This window comes from Kalmanozyma brasiliensis (assembly GCF_000497045.1).
Source record: "Kalmanozyma brasiliensis GHG001 unplaced genomic scaffold PSEUBRA_SCAF1, whole genome shotgun sequence".
NCBI classification, from domain to species: Eukaryota; Fungi; Basidiomycota; class Ustilaginomycetes; order Ustilaginales; genus Kalmanozyma; species Kalmanozyma brasiliensis.
The window spans coordinates 1,074,537-1,094,650 of NW_015961948.1; the positions used below are offsets into that span (position 1 = coordinate 1,074,537).

The window sequence follows — 20,114 nt, forward strand, 5'->3', positions numbered from 1 at the left end:
AGTCTCTTCGTCTCTTCAGCTCGCACCGAAGCGACCCAGCTCTCCCCCTTCATTCTCGCATCCTTTTTCCGCCGAGCGTCGAGACAGAGGCTTTCAGAGGTGTGCTGGTCTACCCGCATCACTGCTTCCTTCGGCTCCGCACCCAGTGCAGGAGAACGACAGCTTGATTGCTGCGCTCCGACTCCTCACGACTCCTCACGACCCCCACAACAACCCACACCAGCTTTGTGTCTTCGTCTCCCGCACCGCTTCGAAGCACTACCGTTCGACTCAATCGCGAGCCGCGACCGAGGCTGCTGCCTCCGATCTACCATCTCACTGTGATGACTAGATCCCAGCTCGCTTGACTCAAAAGCCTCTCCGAAGCGGGTCTTTCCGCCACGGCTCTTCACCGTCGGCAGTCTCGCCCGCCCAGACGCTGCACTCGAATCTATTTTGTTCGTCGCGCGGGTCGAGCCGCAGCTGCCTCGACTATTCTGCGTTTGACGACCATCTTCGCAAAGAGGGCCCAGCCCAACATGAACCACCAGCACGCCATCACCGGCCTCGGTCTCAGGATGGATGGCCACAATCCTCTGTCCGACTTGACCAACCTCGTAGCATCGCCTCGCCATTCTGCCACTGGTGCCGCTCAGGCTGCAGAACCGCTTCAGGCACAGACAGTCGCGAAACCCAGCGACCACGTGAACGCAACCCACGAAGCGAGCTACGACGCTGGATCGCAAGACACGCTCATGGAGCCCTCTCCAACGGCCCAGATCTTTCACAGTGCTCGTACCGACGAAGGGGTCGCGTATTCAAGCGGTGCGCTCTGTCCGTCGCAGGAAGAGCCGCACGTAGAAGAAGCAGCTCCGCACCAGTCTGACGCGCAACCCGTTTGTCTGACCCAGGCTTACGGCGTGGACACGAGCTACAACCCCGTCGGCGTCCAAGCGGAGAATCCAGCTCCCCACCACTACCTTCACAGTCCGACTCGAGGTTCGGGCTCGCAAGCCATGACTCAAGCGCATCTCGGCCCTGACGACGGGCAGCAACTGGGTCACACCATCGGAGAGCAGGCTCACGCTTCTGCCTTCCTGCCCAAGCTCGAAGCGTCACCTGGTGTCCAGCAATACCAGGCCAGGTCGTACCCTTGCTCTCCCGGCTCTCCAACCAATCGACCCCAGACTCTGTCGCAATCAGAGCTGCGCTCGCTAAGCAACAATGCCAATACTATCGCCGGTCGCCATGCGTATTCGCACAGATCCAGTCACAGCCTCAGCCAGGCCACAGCCTTCACGTCAAGCACGCCTCATCACGGCATTCTCCCTCAATACCACTTTAGCGCGCCTGTTTCGCCTTCTGACAGCCTAGGCCGCGGTCCATACGACGCAATCTTTCAGTATCCGAGTCAGCGGCACGAGACGGGTCCCAGCGCGGCCGATCACGCCCATCTGCAGCGCCACAACGGTGCCCACGGCATCGCTCGCAACTCGGTTGTGTCGACGGCTCCGTCAATGAGGTCGGCCTCGCCCTCGGCAAGCCTAGCGTCCACATCGATGACCTCCATCTCGCCCCTGGGCAGCGCTCGCTTCAATGCCGATGGATCGTTCACCTCGCAGGAGACTTCCTTCGATAGCTGGTCGAATGCCGCCTCGGGCTCCTTTAGTCGCGCCTCTTCCACCTCGGACGACGTCTACGCAGGCGACTTGGGCTCACTCGGCCTACCCTTATCTCGCGCTACGCCCAAGCCGAAGAGGAAGCTTCGCAACATCGACCGCAAGATGATCTGCGACTTTTCTGCGTCTCATCCTACAATCAAGCAAGACGCCATCGCCGCAAAATTTGACATCGAGAGGAGCACCGTCAGCAAAATCCTCAAGAACAAGGAAAAGTGGCTATCGGTCGAGCCTGGAAGCGAAGCCGCAAGGATCTCGAAGCACCGGGCTGTCAAGTTCCCGGCGGTCGAGGATCAGTTGGCTAGCTGGATCGCTGAGTTCAAGACGCGCGGCGAAGGCGTTCGTGACTCGACCATCCGACAAGAGGCTCTGCGCATTGCCCGAGAGCTTGGTCTCGGCGAGGACCAGTTCAAAGCATCCGGCGGCTGGATCGAAAAGTTCAGGGAACGCAACCACATCCCTAAGCTGCCGATCGCTGACGCGACACAGTCTGGACTAGCCGAGTCCCTCGGCGACTTGAAGCGATCCCCAAGCATCGGTGGGAGCCAGCTCTTCGAGGTCGGACCCCATCTCTCGATCGCCGCCCCTTCGGCATCGATCGGACAGTCGCCGGACGACGATCCTGATTCTAGTACGCATCCCAAAGCAGCCCGACGTCAGCCTTCACGAGGCAGCAAAGCAAAAGCGGCGACCCACAAGCGATGCAGGAATGACGACGCTGAACAGCACCAAGCGATGCCGGCCATGGCTCCTTTGAGTCAGGACATGGCTCGCATGCACTTTCACAGCGCCAGTCTTCCCGGCCCGGTACCCCACGCTGCTTTCTTCCAGCCTCACGTCTTCATGGGACCTCCAGCCGTCCCGCAGCCCTTTCCGCCGTACGCGGTCATGTCGCAGGGCTATGGCAAGGTGCTTTCATCGTCTCACGCCGCAGAAGGGGATGAAGCGGAGTCCGACCGCAAGCGGCGACGAGCCAGCGAGGTGACACAAGAGGCCGAGGGCGCTGTGGGTCTCGGTGCAGCATTCGACTTCCGCTTCCCTCCCGTCCCCATTTCCGCAGCACCATCACCTTCGCCTCAGCTTCCTTCGCCGGGACAGGCTTCCCAGACTCTCAGTCAGGCGGTCGTGACTCCGCAGAAAAGCAACGGTCGAGGTCGACGCGCCACGGCAAGGTCGGCTGATGGCAGCAGCCGCAATGGCTCTCGCCGAGGTAAGGGCCGGTTGTCGAATGCCAATCATGCGCCCCAGACTCCGTCTCCGCTTTCCATGTCGCCAGCAGCTGGGAGCGATGAGGCCGGCTTTCCCGCTTCCCATGCAGACGCGGAGCGCGCGATCACAGCCAGGCTCGAAAGCATCGCTGCCTCGCAAGTCTCCGGCGACAGTGCAAGCAGCATCTCAGCTGAGCAAGCCAAGCACTCTTTGGACCTCGTTCTCCGGTACCTGAGCGAACAGCCGGGCGACATTCTCCCTTCCGACCACTTTGTTGTGTTCGGTAACCTGCGTGCCAACATCGAGCACAGGATTCAGAGCGGATCTTCGAACAGTCCAGGTCCAGCGACGGAGCTGCAGTCACCTCTGCCTCTTCCAAACAGCGAGACGGTTGATGACGTGGCGGTCCCCAGTGTCGGAGACCACTGAGCCTTCGGACCTGCGGCGGGCCCTACCTCAACTTAGCTTCTCGCTCCCGATACTTGAAGAGGACAATCTCAAGTCCGAAGGCACGCGAACTCATCGCCAGCCGCGCATATCTCGACCGGTCCGACCTTGTTCCATTGCCGCGAGCGTGCCTGCAATGCATCCAAAATCGGGCGCAGCAAGGTACAAGCACCTTTGCGCCACCCAAAAGGTCTTCCTCCTACAGACCAACTAGCATAATCATCTATTGCATCAGCTTTCGTCACCAGCATCATATTCATACCGCTCACACACATCATTAGCTCGCAGCATCTCATCGATATCCCCATCATCAGCATCGCATTCTCAAATTTCAACCAGCATCACCATCAGCGATTCAAACAGCGCCATCATCCATTGATCAATCTAACAATCATTGCTACCGTCAACTTTTCCGGCCTGTTCAGATACCTTGACTACAGGCCAGCATCGAGCATGGCCACCTTGACTGCTCTTGACGTGACAGACAGCATTGCCGAACGGCGTAGTCACCACCGTCGCTCCGTCAAGAGTGAGGAAGTTGAAGGACTGAACAGCGTAGGCACGTGTGGAGGGATTCTTCTCAAAATGGCTCGTGCGGGGCAACTTTGATGGAGTCCACACGGCGATAAACGGCAAGGCTTGCACGCGGGGGCGGTACCCAAATGCCGAAATCGAAAGAAACATCCAAAATGCTTTCCAGCGCCTCTGCGGTTACCGCACAGAGACCGCACTTCCATGGCAAGGCGGGTATACACAACCGCGATTAGATCGCCTTGCTTTGTGTCCACCATCACATCCATACACCTTTCTGCTTTCAATCATGTCGATCTTCTCCGGTTCCAGCGCCATCACTGGCGGGCCTAACTACTCGTACTACGCCGTGCCTGCCGCGTGGGTCCTGGCGATGATCCCGCACTTTGTCGCTGCTGGTATCTCGGGGGGACGATTCAAGAACGCTGCCCCTCGTCAGATGATGGCCGACCTGCTGGCTAAGAAGGACAAGACCGCGCTCGACAAGAAGATCATCCGCGCTGAAAGTGCACAGCTCAATGCTTTCGAGACGCTCGGTCTGTTCGCCGCCGCCGTCGTTGCCGCTAACGTCGCCAAGGTGCCCAACCACCAGCTGAACCAGTTGACTGCTGGGTACCTCGCCAGCAGGGCCGTTTTCAACTTGTAAGTGCCTTCCATCGCGCTAGAGATGAGAAGAGGGGATTGGAAGCTGATCTGTTTGTTTGCGGTTTCGTACAGCCTCTACATCTACGTCACCGACGAGGCCATCGCCACCCTCCGCAGCGGCGCCTACCTCTCCGGTATTGGAATCATCTTCACGCTCTTCATCAAGGCCGGTCTGCGTCTCAACTAAGAGTTTGCCGAGTGCGCCGGTGCTAGACTCAAGCTTCTTTGCTTCATTTCACACTCTCACAGAGAAGCTTATTCTCGCTCCGTCTCATGCAGGACTTCTTTGAATCAAGCTTGTGTGATCATTCCAAGGCGTGTCCTGCTAGGCGACCATCACACCGTCGCAACCGCCTCGGCGATCGCATCACCCAGCTTCTGCGTCGTGCCCTTTCCCTTCATGTCTGGCGTGAGCACGTTCCCATCTGCTCTTCCCAGCACCGTATCGATCGCCCTCAACATCGCTTCCGCAGCCTCCTTCTCCCCCAAATGCAAGAGCATCATCTGTCCCGCCCAGATCATCCCCACCGGGTTGGCAATCCCTTTCCCCATAATGTCCGGCGCAGACCCGTGGACCGGTTCGAACAAACTCGGCCACTTGCCTTCCGGGTTGATGTTTCCACTCGGCGCAATGCCGATCGTGCCCGTCACGGCCGGTCCCAAATCGCTCAGAATGTCGCCGTGCAAATTGCTGCCTACCACCACATCAAAGTGGCTGGGCTTGGCGACAAAGTGCGCGCTGAGAATGTCGATATGGAACTGCTCGGTTTTGACCTCTGGGTAGTCCTTAGCCATGAGATGGAACCGACTGTCCCAGTAGGGCATGGTGATTTTGATGCCGTTGCTCTTGGTTGCGCTTGTCAGCTTCTTCCGTTTCGTTGTGCGGGCGAGATCAAAGGCGTATTTGAGGATACGATCCACGCCGATGCGCGTCATGACGGTTTCTTGGATGACAACTTCTCGTTCGGTGCCTTCGAAAATTTTACCGCCCACCTCGCTGTATTCGCCCTCGGTGTTCTCGCGGACAATCCAAAAGTCGATCTCCCCCGGATCCTTCAACGGGGACGGAACACCCTTGACCAGTCGACAAGGTCGAAGGTTGACATACTGATCGAACTGTCGTCGCATCTGCAGCAACGAGCCCCAGAGGGTGATATGGTCCGGGTGACGAGCTGGATCGCCCACAGCGCCAAAGTAGATCGCATCGAACGGACGGAGAATTTCGACCCAGTCAGGGGGCATCATCGTCCCGTGCTTGTCGAAATAGTCGCACGAGGCAAAGTCGAAGCTGGTGATGTCGAGCGTGAAGTTGAAGCGGCTGGCGGCGGCGCGGAGGGAAGCGAGACCGCATGGCATGACCTCTTGGCCGATGCCGTCGCCTGGGATCACAGCGATTTTGTAGGTCTTGCCGGACATTGTTGCGCGCTGTCAAGGAATGAGTCTGTGTCGAGCGAGTCTAAGGATGGTGGTGAGGCTGGATCGTCCGCGTGGTGGTGAGTGAGCGGTGGGAGCAACCGTGCGAAGGTCAAGGCTGCATACTGTACCCGCTTGCTGCGGGGTCGACAGATCGCCGAGCAAATCGCCGGCTCGAATTTTTACTCATGTCGAATCGAGCAAGGCCACAAATTGTGGAAAATGCCGGATGTCGGGGCCGATTGTGAGCGAGAAGATTCGACATTTTTTGTCGGTCGGCTCATCATCAAGCTCTCACCATCATCGACACTGACCGACGCTAGACGGTAGCTTCGGACACCTCGCATCGCTCAGGACACGGTCACGCCGCCAAGATGTCGCAATTCATCGGCAACGTAAGTTCTCATTCAGGCTCGACAGTCTGCATCAGACGCAGTTTGTGCTGACCCCTCCCCTCTGCTCCCCTTGTCCCTGTGCCAACCTGCTACAACCGTCATTCTGACAGTCAACCCTCGCCTTCGCGCGCACATGGCACGCCGTCTCGGCGAAAGACCGCGTTCTCGGCCCGCTCGCCGTCAACATCGCCTCCATCCTCATGGGCAAGCACAAGCCCGTCTACGACCCCTCGAAGGACTGCGGCGACTACGTGGTCGTCACGGACGCCAAGCAGGTGGTCGTTACGGGTCGCAAGGCCGATCAGCGCGTCTACCGTCACCACACCATGTTTCCAGGAGGGTTGAAGGAGATCAAGTACAAGGAGATGATGGAGAAGCGACCGGAGGAGATTATCCGGAAGGCGGTGAGCGGGATGTTGCCCAAGAACACGTTGAGGGATAGGAGGCTGGAGAGGTTGAAGGTGTTTGATGGGGAGGAGCATCCGTATGGACAGAATGTCGTGAGGAGGTATACGGGGGAGACGCAGGCCGGGCAAGGGTCGCAAGAGGCTGCGACTAAGGCATGAGGGGTTGCTTGCAGGATCGCAACGCGAGAAGGAGACCGTCACCCAGGAGTTGATGTCGGGACCGACTTTCAGAGGTCATTGTCATGCGGCGAGACGCCTCTCGCTCACTCTCGGCGGATCTGCTACTCATCTGGGCTCCCTTCCTCTCCATCGACTTGTTCGCATAGTTGACTATCCCACCATCCGACATATGTACTTGTATCGTATTCATTCCATAGAAGCCCATCAGCTTTCACAGTTTACCTGGTCCCCCATCACGCCATGCACAGAGTCCGGGATTTGACATCTTCATCAAGTGCTCTAGGCAGAGTAGGTGACCAAGAGAACAGCGCTGGAACTCGGCAGGCAGATCTTCGCACACACTTGCACGCTCCTGTGAGTGAGCGTGGGTTGAGATTTCCGCCCACAGGCCGCCACATTTTTCTTTGCTGAATCACTCGCTCACTGGACCCTGAACCGCTTCTTGCCTTTCGAGCTTGGCGGTTGTTGCGAGGCTTGCTTTCCTTCCACCTTCCTCCCATTCACACGGCATTCTCACAAAGCCGAGCTCTCTCCCTTGATGAGATTACGAGATTACGCCATGTCAGGAAACAGTGCGAGGATGATCAGAACGGCATCGAGGACAGTGTCCCTGCATCAGACCAGGCCGCCGGCGTCAAGCGGTCCCTCATGCGCCAGCACCAGCGCTCGAGGTCTGTCCACTTCCACAAGACGGCCTTCCTTCTCCAGCTTCTTCGGCTGGCTCTCCCGATCGGGTCCGAGCACTAGTCAAGACGATTCGTCTTTGAGCTCGTCTCGTCTCAGTGCAGACCCGGCGTCAATAGCTTCGGATCGCGGCGGATCCGCCGTCCGAGCGTCAAGCACACCCTCCTCTACCACAGCATCAGCACCATCAGCATCACCATCATCATCACACCTCGCTACAGCATCAGCATCATCATCCTCAACAACGTCACCGTCAACCCCGCCCTCGCCGCCCACTTCCCCCTCCTCAGACGCCTCGAAAGCAAACCTGCCAATAAAGGGCAAACTTCTCGCGCGGGACCAGGAGCTGCTCGCCAAGCTGCTCGATCGCGAGGGTGGCTCGGCGGGCGTTTCCATCGTCAATGGGCGCTACGAGGAAGGGCTCGGGCCCGAGACCAAGAAGAACATGTTTAGGCTTATATGAGCGTCAATACGAGCGAACGAATGGACAGGGGCGTGGTGTGCGATGGAAGGAACGTGTGGATTGGATTAGTGAACGAATGCGTGCGTGCGCTGATTGACGAAGGAGCGTCTTTGACTGGTCAAGTCTGCGATGGTACAGTGGAACTTTTGGAACGGAAGATGGCGCTCTCAGCGCTGGAGCTGTGCGCTACTGGGCACGACACCGCCATACAGCGACACAAGTGGTGGCATTCGGGGTCGGGACCGCGAACCGACTCTCGCCGTCTGAGCAAGCGTCGGCGGCAACAAGTAGGCCCGCTGCTGGGCTTGCAGATACGCCTGAGCATGGAGATTGGTCATGCTCATGGAGAGACGTGGGTCCACATACGGCTGCTGGAGCGGGCTGTGCATGAGCGCGGCGGTCGGGCTCGTGGACAGCATGGTGGGCGAAACGGGGATGTGAAGCTTCGACGAACTCTGGTGCGTCCCCGACTGGGGTGGTGCAAGTTGCTGAGTCGATGTAGAGGCACTCAGCTGGCCGGCAGCAGGCTTGTGCGATACCCGTCGCTGCGCGACCTGTGGCGTCATTGACAAGGCTGCCAGGCTCCGATGGTGGCGCAGCGTTGGCTGTGCGGGTGCAGCAAGGCTGGCCATCGACGTGCTCCTCCGCTCTTCGACTCGCGTCGAGGCCGCCGTCGGTAATATTGGTAGACAAGGGCTATTTGCTGGCGGAAGATGTTGTCCCTGCGCGACAGACGTCCTCGATCTTCGCTGCCCCTCTGGCTGTGCGTACAGGTTCCTATTCGACTTTGAAGCCATTGGGTCCGTTTGCAGAAAGGCTGCATTCCGATGATCCGCCTTCGACCAAGGTCCCTGTTCGAGACTCGGCGAGCTTGGTGAGCTGCCTGGCTCGGGTCTGTTGTGTCCCAACAGTGGGTTGCCAGCTCCGTAGTTGGGCTCCGCCAGCAACACCGACTTCCGCGTGAAGCTACGTCTCTCCCTCGACTCCTGCAACGCTCTTTTGTTGTCCTCCCAAGACTGCGCCTGCAACGCTGCTGATCGCTTCTGATGAAGTCGCTGTGCCTCGATACGCCTTGCTTCCTCTTCTCTTGCTTTCCTGTCTTGGTCCTCCTTTTCTCGAAGCATCTCCCTCTGGCGAAGGAACGCGATCTCGTTCTCGAGTTTCCTAACCCTGTCTTCTTCGATGGTCTTCTGAGCTCGTAGAGCTTGCTGCTGCCCCGATGCAAAATTCTCGCTGCTGTTCTTGCTGTCTTGCTCCTTGAGCTCGATTGCCTCTGGCATCGACGAGGCGCTGCCATTCTGGTGCATTGTGCTAAACGCGGCAGGACCTTCTGACGCGGAACGTGCTGGTCGCGACTGTGACGAGAATGCGGGCGAGAGCAGCTGAGGACTTCGGGGTGCGAGCCAGGGCGCGAGTCTCTTTTGCTTGTTCGACGGCGAAGCATGTGTAGAGTCACCGGGCGAGTGAGGTGGTGACAATGCGTGTCGATCCAGATTTTCGCAGACGTCACTTTCGCTGGCCGAGAATAGTCCTGAGATGCGCTTTGACTTGATTCTCCGTGATCGGATATGCGCTGTGACTCTCGACCTCAACTCCTCCTGTGTCGAGGGAAGGCCAGCAAGGATACGGATCCTCGGCGAGAAGGAGAGCCCGAGTGCTGGCGAGACTGACGTTCTTGTCTCTGGCTGAGAGCCCAGCTTGAAGGCGCCGGACAAGAGCACCTCTCCTGGTGCAACGTTATCCGCAGGCAAAGAGATCACCCTCCTGTCGAGGAAGCTGGGTCTGTGGGCCCAAGCTACGATACCATTCCTATCGCTCTTCTGTCCAGGGTGCATCCCAAACATGCCGCTGAGTCTTCGACTGGTCGTATCGCAGGGGGCCGACGAGTCCTCTGGCAGCTGCGGTGCAGCAATAGGCGGAGTCGCAAGCGCTTCAGGGCTGACCGTCTGCGCCTTGTGTAGGGCCTTTGCAACTTGCTCCGTTGGAATGCTGCTACTGCCGTATCGACGCTGGAACCACGAGATCTCGACCTCCTCGGCGATTGCGAGCTTTTCGCGACGCAGCTTGCGCATGACCTCGGTCCTGGCGAGCGCAATGCGCAAGTTCCTCGAGTAGCTATTGGTGCTCGAATGCTGGCGAAGCTTTGAGATAGCATTGATCGAGCGAGGAAAGCTAAGATCGTCGTTGCTGTACATGCTCTCGCCGGCTGCAATGACAGGAACGAGAGGTTGTGCCTCGGCATCGCCAGCTAGAGCTGATGCAAGATGAACGTGCACTTTGAGCAATGTGCAGTTGTAGAGCGCTCTCTTCGCAGCTGAGTCGAGTCCGGGTGATCGAGACGATGCAGTGAGGAGCTCTTTGCTGGACGAGGACGCTCCTGCCTTTGCAACTGCACCGGAAAGAGGAGATGGAGAAGACGCTTTGGTCTCATCCGAATACTGAACTGCGACAGGAGTGCTGTGGGCCGGCTCGACCTCAGACTTGTCATCGGCACATTTGGCATCGTCGTCGCCATATTCGTCTTCTGAGTCCGAGTCATTGCTGAACAAGCCTTTACGGTACTTTCGCTGGACTGCAGCGTAGGTCCGCGACTGGGATCTCTCGGCATATTCTTTCGCCGCCTCTTGTGTCAAAATTTTACGACCGTCTGTTGCTCGCAGCAGTGGAAATCGAGCGGTTGATGGCGATCTCAAGTTAGGCGAACTCGAAGCGAAGTGTGAGGTATGTCCCGCTGGGCTCGAAGTAGTGGACGACGGGTCCGCTCTTCCTCCTATAAAAGACGATTCCGAAAGCAAGACGTTTTGGTCGCCGCTATAGTCGAGGACAGCTCGCAGAAAGTCAGAATCACCGTCCTCCTTGATCACTGCAGAGATCTCTCGGTGTGTTGCAGCTGGCGGAGCAAGTGAGGCGACTGTCACGGATGGCGACAGAAGGACGCTTTGCTGGTTTGACGATCCGATGAGGCTCAGTCCGCTTCTTGAGCTAGTGTCGAAGGTGTCATCTGCTCGGGGGCTCGGATTGTTGGCGAAATCGCCTCGCGGTGTCTGCGGACTGATGCATGCGGCGCTGTCACCGGAAGTGCCGACGTCCGGCTTCTGTTCGGCCGGCATAACGACGCCGGAAGGGAGGCTGGAAAGCGTGGCGAAGAAGTCCTTTTGACCGTTGGGAAGCGAGACGGGCTGAACGAGTGGCGGGGTTGAGGGGGTATCCGGAGGTGAGTGAGCGTCGACGCTATCGGAGGACGCCGAATGTGAGCGTGATGATAGAAAGCTAGCCGGCTTGAGATGCGAGCTAGATCGATTGAACAGTCGTCGCCTTAAGCCTCGGAGTGTGCCGAGTCCACTGCCGGACGAACTCGGAGAGGAGGCGACTTCGTGAGCGAAGCTCGAATCATGCGAGATCGGTTCCTTCTTGCTCGCCGGAGCCTTTCGACTAGCATAGATGGAAGGTCGACCATCTTCGAAATCGCTAGACTCGCCTAGTCGGGATGTCGAAGGACGCTGTGTTGAGTCAGGAGAGGCGTAGTGACAGTGTTGATGCCAACGAGACGAGCTGCTCTGACTGTGGTATGTGTTGTCACCACGAGGGCCATACGTCTCCTCCATACCGTACCTATCGTTGCTACTCGAAGCGAACGAAGCCACGCTATCGTTCATACGGCTAAAGTGGCGTAATGGGGCTGTTGTACCGACATGGGCGGTGTCTGGCATTTGAGACTGTAGCACCATGGTGATAGCGGGAGAGAGCGTCGATATGAGGCTGAGTGATGTTCCTGCAACACAAAGCAACGAGTCGGTCTTGCAAAGGGCGAAGTCCTAAGGTGAGGTAATGCTTCGAATGACTGCTCAACGAGATAGAGCAGGACGGAGCTGTCGCACTTTGTATGATTCGTCACCTCTTGGCGATCAACATCGATGAACAAGCAATGCTGGCAGGAAGTGATGTGTCCAGTGGGTTGATGACGAGGTTGAAGCTGTCGAGTCAAGATCAAAGTTGCGTCTAAGTTAGCTTGAGTTGGTGGGCGAGAATATCCGGGTCCTCGGAGTGGCCAAGTCAGCGCCTCCCTTCCCTCGAAACAGCGTGAAGGTGGAATGAAACCGTTCGATTAAGAAGCTTTTGCAGTGCTGATGAGACAATGGCAGTGGTGGGTGGGATGAGATCGGTCGAACCTCGTTCCGCCTGACGTGGTTTCTGCTTGAGGCTTGCGTGATGGCAGGAACCGGGATCGATGGCGGGTTCGTAGCCAGAGCATGCAGACGATGGTCAAGCTTAACTAGAGCGGGTCAAAGCCAAGGCTCGAGCGATCGCAAGAAGGTGTTCTGCGTGAGAAGAAGCGCAGGACAACTTGAAACGGACAAAGGCAAGCTTGCAGCCCACCCATGAAGGGACGGCCTGATGGACCCGGAAGGCTGCTGCGCCCACTCCGATGCATCTTCTTTTTCACACCTTGCGTTTGTCACAAAACAGGATTCTCCGTACTTCATTGTGAAGCGCAATGTAGCATCAGAAGCAGGCAACAGTGGCGTAAACGGTCCAGCGAGAGGTAACAATCACAGGCCAATGTTGACACGGCGTAGTATTTGCTGGGCCGAAACTCCGACGACTTGATCCAGGGTGCGCCGGCGATTGCGACGGCACCCACGGGCTCAAGAGCGAGGCATCGCGAATCAAATCCGCCCGCACTTGCATCCCACAGGTGCATGCAGGTCGGAGGGCCGGATCGAACCGACATGGACCGTCCATCTTTTGGGAACAATGCGCAGGCCAGGCATCGACAGTCGGGGCGTGGGAAGAAGAGGCGGACTGTCAAGGGTCTAAGGGTGCAGGCGGAGGGCATCCGTCCTCGATCCGAGGGCCACACCTGCAAGGCTCAAAAGGCAGAGAACCGGAGTGCGCAAACATCAGACAAGGCGGCCAACTCAGACATGCGTGCAGCGAAGCGAGGATCTTCAGGGTGCAGAGCCTGCATGCTGCTGCTGCTTCTGCTGCGCTTCTCTGCCTCGGCTGCAAAATCCAAACAGACAGCCGAAATTCCTGAAACAGATCGCCTGCGCCCGTACCGCTGTTGACAGGGTCTTCCGCCATTCCCTCGACCGTGGGAACGTGTCAGTGACTAGGCGAGCCTATCATCGGTAAGCAGAGTCAGCGGTAAGCGTGAACCTGATCAGTCGCTGCACTAGTCTGAATAGCATGTGACTTCGAGCAAGCCAGGTACGAGCTCGCAAGTACCGTGGGAACAAAGGAAGTTGGCTCAGCCGCGCGCGCACGTTCGCGACAAATCGAAGCCTGTGTCAGGATTTGATACCTCGCTTCCAGGCGAGAAAGACGGAGGCTTGCGAGCGGATCAGGAACCTTCACCTCGCCGCCACAAACAACGCCCTCGTCTTCATACAAGAATAGCACAACGGGAGGAGCATCCTTCTTTCGAAAGCGCCAAAATGTTCTTTCCGACGTGGATTGGCGGGCGAGCCTGCAATTTCTGTTTGTCCATCGCGTCTGGTCTGCCAGGATCTGCAGCAACCATGCACGCGTGCAGCCACTTCAAGCCCAGCACCTGAAGAATCCATCTGATCGTTGGCTCTGTAGTCCTTGAAATCCTCGGAGACGTTTCAATCGGTTCAACAACATGTTGTTCGTCGGGCCAAGACGGTGCATGACGTGATGATGACGGCCCGCAAAATATGCAAAAAAAGAAACCAGTAATTGTCGACGCCCGTCGGATTTGAACCGACGCAGGCAGAGCCTATAAGTTAACTCGTCACGGAAGGACGATCGAATTTGTAGTTCGAGACTTACCCCTTAACCACTCGGGCAGAGCGCCTATCGATGTCAAACATGGACAAAGTAGCATATATAAGAGCGTGCCCACATGACCGCAAGTCCATGAAGTGGAGATTCTTGGACAGACCGTGGCATCTCACCATCTTTTAGACAACATCATCATATCCGCTTCTGATTCGAGGCAGAGGGCTCCTGTTCACACATGTAATGGTCTCGTCCTCGGTGGCATCGCCGCTGCTGACGCTGCGGTACGCGTCTCTCGACGATGTGGCGCAGGACCTTGACATGGTGATCCAATCGTGCTCCGAGGGCGAGTGGGCGTGGGATGGAGCAAGCGAATCGGAACGAGAGGGATGGCAGCAGTTCGTTCAGGATCCTACTTCGATGCCAAGGTCCAAGGTGGCGGGTCTGGCGGGCAAGCTTCAGGTGGCAAAAGGGTTCAGCCTGTCATTCGCTCTTCTGTCGCAGTCTCAGGACGACGGCAAGGAGCAAAAAGCGACGGTCGACGTTTCAGCACCAACCCTTTCGCCTGAGGAAGCAGCGAAGATCAAAACGGCCTTGCAGATACGCTCGAAAGAATGGCAGCAAGACGGCATCGAGTCGCTCTTCCTCTTTGATCTGCTCACGACCACTCAGACGCTCGTTGCCGACCTGCCCGACCAGTCTCAGGCCGAGACCCTCGACAAGGCCTCCTCGGAAGCCCGGCCATCCAAACCATCGCAGGCAGCGCCGAAGCACATCGAGTTGTCACGCGCGCTCTTCTGGTCACATCACCTCAAAGCACCCTCGAAGCTCAAGGACTTCAACAATTGGTGTCCCGAACTCGGCATCTGGGGCATCGTGCGTGTCGGCTACCCTGGCTACCTATGCTTCGAAGGCGAGACGTCTGCGGTCGACGAGATGGTGAGGCGAGTCAAGGGGTTGCAGTGGCACGCTATCCAGCTGCGCGTGCAGACGGCATGGAATTGGACTGGAGAACAGTGGCAGCATAAGGAGAGCGGAAGACGCAGCCCGATGGAGCAGGCACTGCTGTCGTGTGCGCTCGCAAAGGGGCACCCTGACAATGCGTTTGCGGACAAGGGAGGAGAGGGCAAGGTCCGCACAGGATGTCAGATGATAGAGAATCTCGGCGAGCTGGTCACACGTCTCAAGGAATGTGGACTAGCTGAAGACGAGATCGAGACTGTTCTTGGCATTCATATCAGCGGGTGACCGAGAGAAAACGATCATCTCGCCGAAAGGGTAGGTTGATCGGAACGGGAAACATTGTACTTGTACGGCAAAGAAAGCGGGACGAAATGCTCAAAAGCAGCTGCGTGATGCGATAGATCTACAGACCGCGATATTCTGCGGTGAGTGCGGCCATGCGAACGGCTTGTCCCTCGGTGAACTCTGTGAGGCAAGCATCGGTCGAGTAGCTGCAGCAAGCAAAAAGGAACCGTGATCAGTCCGGATGCTTCGTCGATGACTTCGCAAAACATCTGCATGCATACTTACTCCATATAGCTGCAAAGAGACGAGACGACGGAAGATGTCCAGATGGAACGGGCATTAAAGAGCGGTCAGCGGCGTCTTCTCACGTGGCGGCAGCTGCGGCAATACTCACTTGTGGATCGAGTCGACACCTCCGCCTCTGCAGCTATCCTGACCGGTCGGACATCCACTGGTAGCTATGCTCTGCGGCGGAGTATCATCGACATAATCACCAGGTGCGGAGCATCCACCCTGAAAAACGTGATACAGGCCCAACCAATGCCCCACTTCGTGCGTCAACGTCTTGCCCAAGTTGTACCCCGTCTCGCTTCCACCTGGCACGCTGCTGTACTGAAACACCACGCCGTCGTCAAGGAGATTGTTTTGAACCATCCAGGGGAAGGTGCTGTATCCCAACAGACCGTTGGAGAAATCGACGCTGTAGAGGTTGAGCACCTTTGCGTCGCCCTGTCGAAGCGCGGCTTTCATAGCTGTCTGCTGAGCGTTGTCGGGAGCTACGTTACGGAACCACTGCGCGTTGTTGACTCGATCCGTGGCGTTGAGATTGAAGGTGAAGCCGAAGGACTTATAGTCCGAGCTGAACGAGTCCATCTGAGCATTGATCGTGGCGCGCGAGAGGTTTCCGGTCGAGCCCGAGTGGATGACGTGCCACACCACTTGAACCGTCTTGGTCGCTTCAGCGATGATATCGGCGTCGGTCAGGAAGGGAAATTCGATATGATTGGCCGAGGCACTGGAAAGGCGCTCCTGGCGAATATGGGCCAGACGCTTGCGCTCCTTCTTGACCAGGGTCTCGGCAATCTCGTCCATAGTGTGGTTGGTGTTATCAGGCTGAGCACAGAAGCGAGTTCGAGGGACTTGAAGGGCTTGCAGCGTCGATTCGAGGGCTTCGGTGCTCTTGTGCTTGGCACCCTCCTCGTTCGTCGGACCTTGATCGTTGCGAGCCTGGATAGGCCCTTTATCGCTGTGATCATTCTCGGAATCCTGCTTGACAGGATCTTTTCCGGGATGAGAGATAATCCTAACAGGCTGGGAGGGCTGAATGTCCTGCTGGCTGTTCAGAACACTGAGAGCCTGCAGGACGCTTTCCGAATGGATGGGGGGATCTTTGACCTCTTCACCGCAACGCGAGATGGTCTCAGACTGAGTGAGAAGGTCATCTAGGGTGGGATTCGTCTTGTTGGCTTCGACGGGTCGAGCAAAGACGAGATCAGTACCGAGCACGTGCTGATGGATCTGCAGCGCGAGAAGGACCAGAAGGATAGTCGAAGCAAGCTGTTTCGGGGACCACATCTCTACAGTCTACCGTCTAGGGTACGTATGCTAGATCGCCCAGGTGGGTCTCTTCGGGCGGGAGAGGATCGTTGCGATGCCAGTCCAATGTCGATCAGCTTCCCACTTGTCTATTTATGCCGAGCTTGGGGTGTCGACTCTAGCTGCCAGCTCCATGAAGAGAGAGAAGCCAACTAGGCCGAAAGGGTGCCACAGACTGGTCTGCAGGAAAAGCTCTGCTCAACGACCGTGCATGGCGACATGCGTAAACTTGTCGTCGAGGCTTCTAGCTAGCTAGACGTGGCAGGCATGGAGATGGAGTGCTCCTCGGGCTCGACCGCCGAGCCATGATACCGATATCATTCAAGCGAGGCCATGCTGCAGAGATCGAAGGCAGAAGCTTGAGTGTAGTGCGGAGCGAAGTGTGAAGTGCCCTTTTTGAAATGCTATGTGGTCGTGATAGGATACTGCGAGGGTAGAACGAGATGGCAGTGCAGTCACACTTTGACTCAATGCTTGAGGGGCGAAGTGAGATTGTTTCTCTAAGCCAAAGGATCCTACAGAGTTCGTGAACAAAGGCAGCTCTTACCATTCGAGCAGATCTCAAGGGTAGAAAGAGCTTGCAAGATTATCCGACCATCGGCTTGCATTCTAAGAGCGGCGTCGATTGGGTCAAAGACGAGGAGCTTACTTGTAGATTCGACAGCGCTCAGATGAAGCTTTAAGCTTATGGTCCTGAAGATTCTCATGACACCAGCTCAAGGCTTCGAGCTTGACATCTGGATCGGTCGGTGTCGTCCGCGGCGAGCGGTCGACTTGCATCATCGAGTCGCAACACGAGGAGGAAACATTGTTGCAGAAGCGAAAGGCCAATCTGCTCCAGCGACATGCTTCAAGATCGCACGGAGCCGGTAGCAAGATTGGCACAGCCCCGCCCCACCCGCTTGGAAGGAGAGGGGCAAGCTGTGCACAAAGTGACATGTCTGCTACGCAGTCGAATCATGAATCTCGACCATCGGGAAGGATCTGGCGTAAAATCCAAGGGATGTTTGATCGTCCGTTTCTCGACTGCGAAATTGCAGGCCAACCCGCTCCGGAAGGTCGGTCCGGCGTGTTCGAAATTTTGTTTGTTTCTGGGATGGAGACCGTCAATTGACCGCACCGGCCAGTCGCCGTGTTGCTGCCCCGCAAGACCAGGCCCGCGGGCAGCAGCGGCAGAAGCACCCTGCGCGCTCTCTTTTCCCTCCGGTTGGAGGGCCCCACGTTGACAGCCCCTTGCCTTTCCGGTTTTAGGCCCTCTCCCCGGCGCTCTCGCCTGACAGGGCCGAAGGTCGAACTGTGCGAACGACACTCTTTCCAAAGTCTGGACTGGCGAGAGCGGCCACTTCGAAAGCAATCCTGGTCTTTGAGTCTTCCCCGCAACAACGCGCTAGGTTCGTGGAAGCATCTCACCTTGGTGCCATCATCATCGTTTTCTCATTCTTACCCACACCCGGACCAGTCTCCGGTTTCACGGTGCTCGTCAATCTTCGTCTTTGGTAAGTCTCGGGATCGCTTCAGAGCGGATAGACTTCAGAAACTCGCTTCTGGAATCAGGGTCGAACCAATGTAGCTGCATCCGTGACTTCATTCGCAGAGTCGGTCCGAAGCGCACCGCAGCGTCCTACGACCCTTCTCGTCGCCTCGCCCTCCCTTTGCACTCCCCCCTTCCCACCGTGGCTCTCCACCTCTGCGCGCCTCGTTCGTTCCCCCGCTTCGCCCACCAGCTCTTGCCGCCTGTATTTGCCTAAAGCCACCGGAGCGGTCCAAGCCTAATCTTGCCGGCGTCCTCTCATTCATATCATCAGGCTTGCTAACACTCCACCTTCCTTCCCTTCTCCCATCTCCCTCCTCCCTACCTTCGTCTCTATCCCTTCTACTTCAACGACACAATGGCACCCATCGCAGTCACAGCACCCGCCGACCAGGTCTCTGCACCTGTCGTCAAGAACGGCACCATGAACGGCACCACCACAACCCCCGCCTCCTCGTCCTCGTTCGGCCCCAACACGTGCGCCGCCCTTCACGGTGCCAAGGACCTTCGCATCGAGGAGCGCACCTACACCCCTCCCACCGGCGATGAAGTCCAGATTCGCGTCCGTGCCACCGGTCTCTGCGGCTCCGACCTGCACTACTACCTCCACGGCCGCAACGGCGACTTTGCACTCCAGCACTCCATGTGTCTCGGTCACGAGTCTGCGGGCGAGATCGTCGCTCTGGGACCCAACGTCCCTGCCTCGGCCTCTCTCTCGGTCGGCGACCGGGTTGCCATCGAAGCCGGTCGCTTCTGCGGTTCCTGCCCGAAATGCCGCGATGGTCGCTACAACCTTTGCAAGCAGATGCGTTTCGCCTCTTCCGCCAAGACCCACCCCCACTTGGACGGTACGCTGCAGAAGTACATGAACTGGCCCTCTTGGCTCGTGCACAAGTTGCCGGCCAACGTGAGTCTCACCAGTGCAGCGTTGTGCGAGCCGCTGAGCGTCGTGTTGCAGGGGATTCGACGGAGTGCGTTGCAGCCGGGACAGAGTGTCTTGGTGTATGGCGCGGGGGCGGTGGGGTTGTTGGCATGTGCGGCGGCTAAGGCGAGCGGTGCGAGTTTCGTTGCGGCGGTGGACATCGATGAGGGTAGGCTGGCGTTTGCTGCTGCCAACGGGTGGGCTGATGCTACCTACCTCCTGCCGCGTGGTGCACCTCCTGCGGCGGTGGAAGAGAGTGATGCTCGTGCCCGCCGCACGGCCGAGGACAAAGCTGCCATCAGCGCAGCCCAGACGTCCGCTGGGTCGCTGCTTCAAGCCCTCTCGACTTCCTCCGGCGCCGCAGGCACTACGACCGGCTTCGCCACCCAACCCGCCCCCCTCGACCTCTCCTCGGAAGGCTTCGACGTCGTCTTCGAATGCACCGGCGTCCCCTCCTGCGTCCAGACCGGCATCTTTGCCACCAAGGCAGGAGGCAAAGTCGTCCTCATCGGCATGGGCAATCCCGTCCAAACCCTTCCCATCGGCAATGCATCCCTCCGCGAAGTGGATATCATCGGCGTCTTCAGGTACGCGAATACCTACCCGATCGCCCTCGGCCTCCTGGCGGGTGGAACGCTGCGCGCTGCCGGCGGTGGACTTCACGCCCAGGCCAACGCCGCCGACCAAGCGGATGACGTCGAGGGTCAGGGCGCCGGTAGGAAGATGGGCGGCATCGAAAACCTCGTTTCCCACGCATACCCGTTGAAGCACGCCGTCAAGGCATTCGAGACGCTCGCCAACGGAAAGGACGCCGAGACTGGCAGGGGTGTGGTTAAGGTCTTCATCACCGATGATGAGCCTTGATCACAAAATGCTCAGGATTCGGCGCTCGCAAGTCACTCTCTTCTCGCTCTCTCACATGTGTACATTCGGGTTTCGTATAGATTCAATACAGTCGTCCTCGAGATGGATGATGGCCCGATGGTGTGATGCGTTGACCGATACTGAGACCGAGCATGGGTGCGAAGGTGTTGCGGATG

The 20,114-nt window shown here is 57.8% G+C and overlaps 8 protein-coding genes and 1 non-coding gene across 9 annotated transcripts; 5 read left to right on the forward strand and 4 right to left on the reverse strand.

The window, feature by feature from the left end:
* Positions 1-518: 518 nt before the first annotated feature.
* PSEUBRA_000423 (HTH CenpB-type DNA-binding domain protein) lies at positions 519-3,296 on the forward strand (the record flags this gene model as incomplete). The annotated part of the gene is made up of 1 exon (XM_059464375.1): positions 519-3,296. The coding sequence occupies one exon, from the start codon at positions 519-521 to the stop codon at positions 3,294-3,296; it is 2,778 nt and encodes a 925-aa protein (XP_059320975.1).
* An 838-nt stretch (positions 3,297-4,134) lies between these two features.
* Positions 4,135-4,677, forward strand: PSEUBRA_000424 (Membrane-associated, eicosanoid/glutathione metabolism (MAPEG) protein; the record flags this gene model as incomplete). Its single annotated transcript, XM_016436008.1, has 2 exons — positions 4,135-4,487; positions 4,563-4,677. 2 exons carry the CDS (start codon positions 4,135-4,137, stop codon positions 4,675-4,677), a joined length of 468 nt encoding a protein of 155 aa, XP_016295012.1.
* A 149-nt stretch (positions 4,678-4,826) lies between these two features.
* On the reverse strand, positions 4,827-5,906 carry PSEUBRA_000425 (Isopropylmalate dehydrogenase-like domain protein; the record flags this gene model as incomplete). The annotated part of the gene is made up of 1 exon (XM_016436027.1): positions 4,827-5,906. One exon carries the CDS (start codon positions 5,904-5,906, stop codon positions 4,827-4,829), a length of 1,080 nt encoding a protein of 359 aa, XP_016295013.1.
* Positions 5,907-6,277: 371 nt separating this feature from the next.
* Positions 6,278-8,032, forward strand: PSEUBRA_000426 (Ribosomal protein L13; the record flags this gene model as incomplete). The annotated part of the gene is made up of 3 exons (XM_059464376.1): positions 6,278-6,298; positions 6,409-6,821; positions 7,594-8,032. 3 exons carry the CDS (start codon positions 6,278-6,280, stop codon positions 8,030-8,032), a joined length of 873 nt encoding a protein of 290 aa, XP_059320976.1.
* A 167-nt stretch (positions 8,033-8,199) lies between these two features.
* On the reverse strand, positions 8,200-11,760 carry PSEUBRA_000427 (uncharacterized protein; the record flags this gene model as incomplete). Its single annotated transcript, XM_059464377.1, has 1 exon — positions 8,200-11,760. The coding sequence occupies one exon, from the start codon at positions 11,758-11,760 to the stop codon at positions 8,200-8,202; it is 3,561 nt and encodes a 1,186-aa protein (XP_059321052.1).
* Positions 11,761-13,739: 1,979 nt separating this feature from the next.
* Positions 13,740-13,853, reverse strand: PSEUBRA_006427. Its single transcript has 2 exons — positions 13,817-13,853; positions 13,740-13,784 (listed from the first exon to the last, which is right to left on the reverse strand). It is a non-coding gene; the product is annotated as a tRNA-Ser (tRNA).
* A 167-nt stretch (positions 13,854-14,020) lies between these two features.
* Positions 14,021-15,025, forward strand: PSEUBRA_000428 (protein of unknown function DUF1115; the record flags this gene model as incomplete). Its single annotated transcript, XM_016436001.1, has 1 exon — positions 14,021-15,025. The coding sequence occupies one exon, from the start codon at positions 14,021-14,023 to the stop codon at positions 15,023-15,025; it is 1,005 nt and encodes a 334-aa protein (XP_016295015.1).
* Positions 15,026-15,143: 118 nt separating this feature from the next.
* On the reverse strand, positions 15,144-16,600 carry PSEUBRA_000429 (Peptidase M43, pregnancy-associated plasma-A; the record flags this gene model as incomplete). The annotated part of the gene is made up of 2 exons (XM_016436054.1): positions 15,144-15,231; positions 15,420-16,600. The coding sequence occupies 2 exons, from the start codon at positions 16,598-16,600 to the stop codon at positions 15,144-15,146; spliced, it is 1,269 nt and encodes a 422-aa protein (XP_016295016.1).
* A 1,910-nt stretch (positions 16,601-18,510) lies between these two features.
* Positions 18,511-19,938, forward strand: PSEUBRA_000430 (Alcohol dehydrogenase, C-terminal; the record flags this gene model as incomplete). Its single annotated transcript, XM_016436038.1, has 1 exon — positions 18,511-19,938. The coding sequence occupies one exon, from the start codon at positions 18,511-18,513 to the stop codon at positions 19,936-19,938; it is 1,428 nt and encodes a 475-aa protein (XP_016295017.1).
* Between the last annotated feature and the right edge of the window lie 176 nt (positions 19,939-20,114).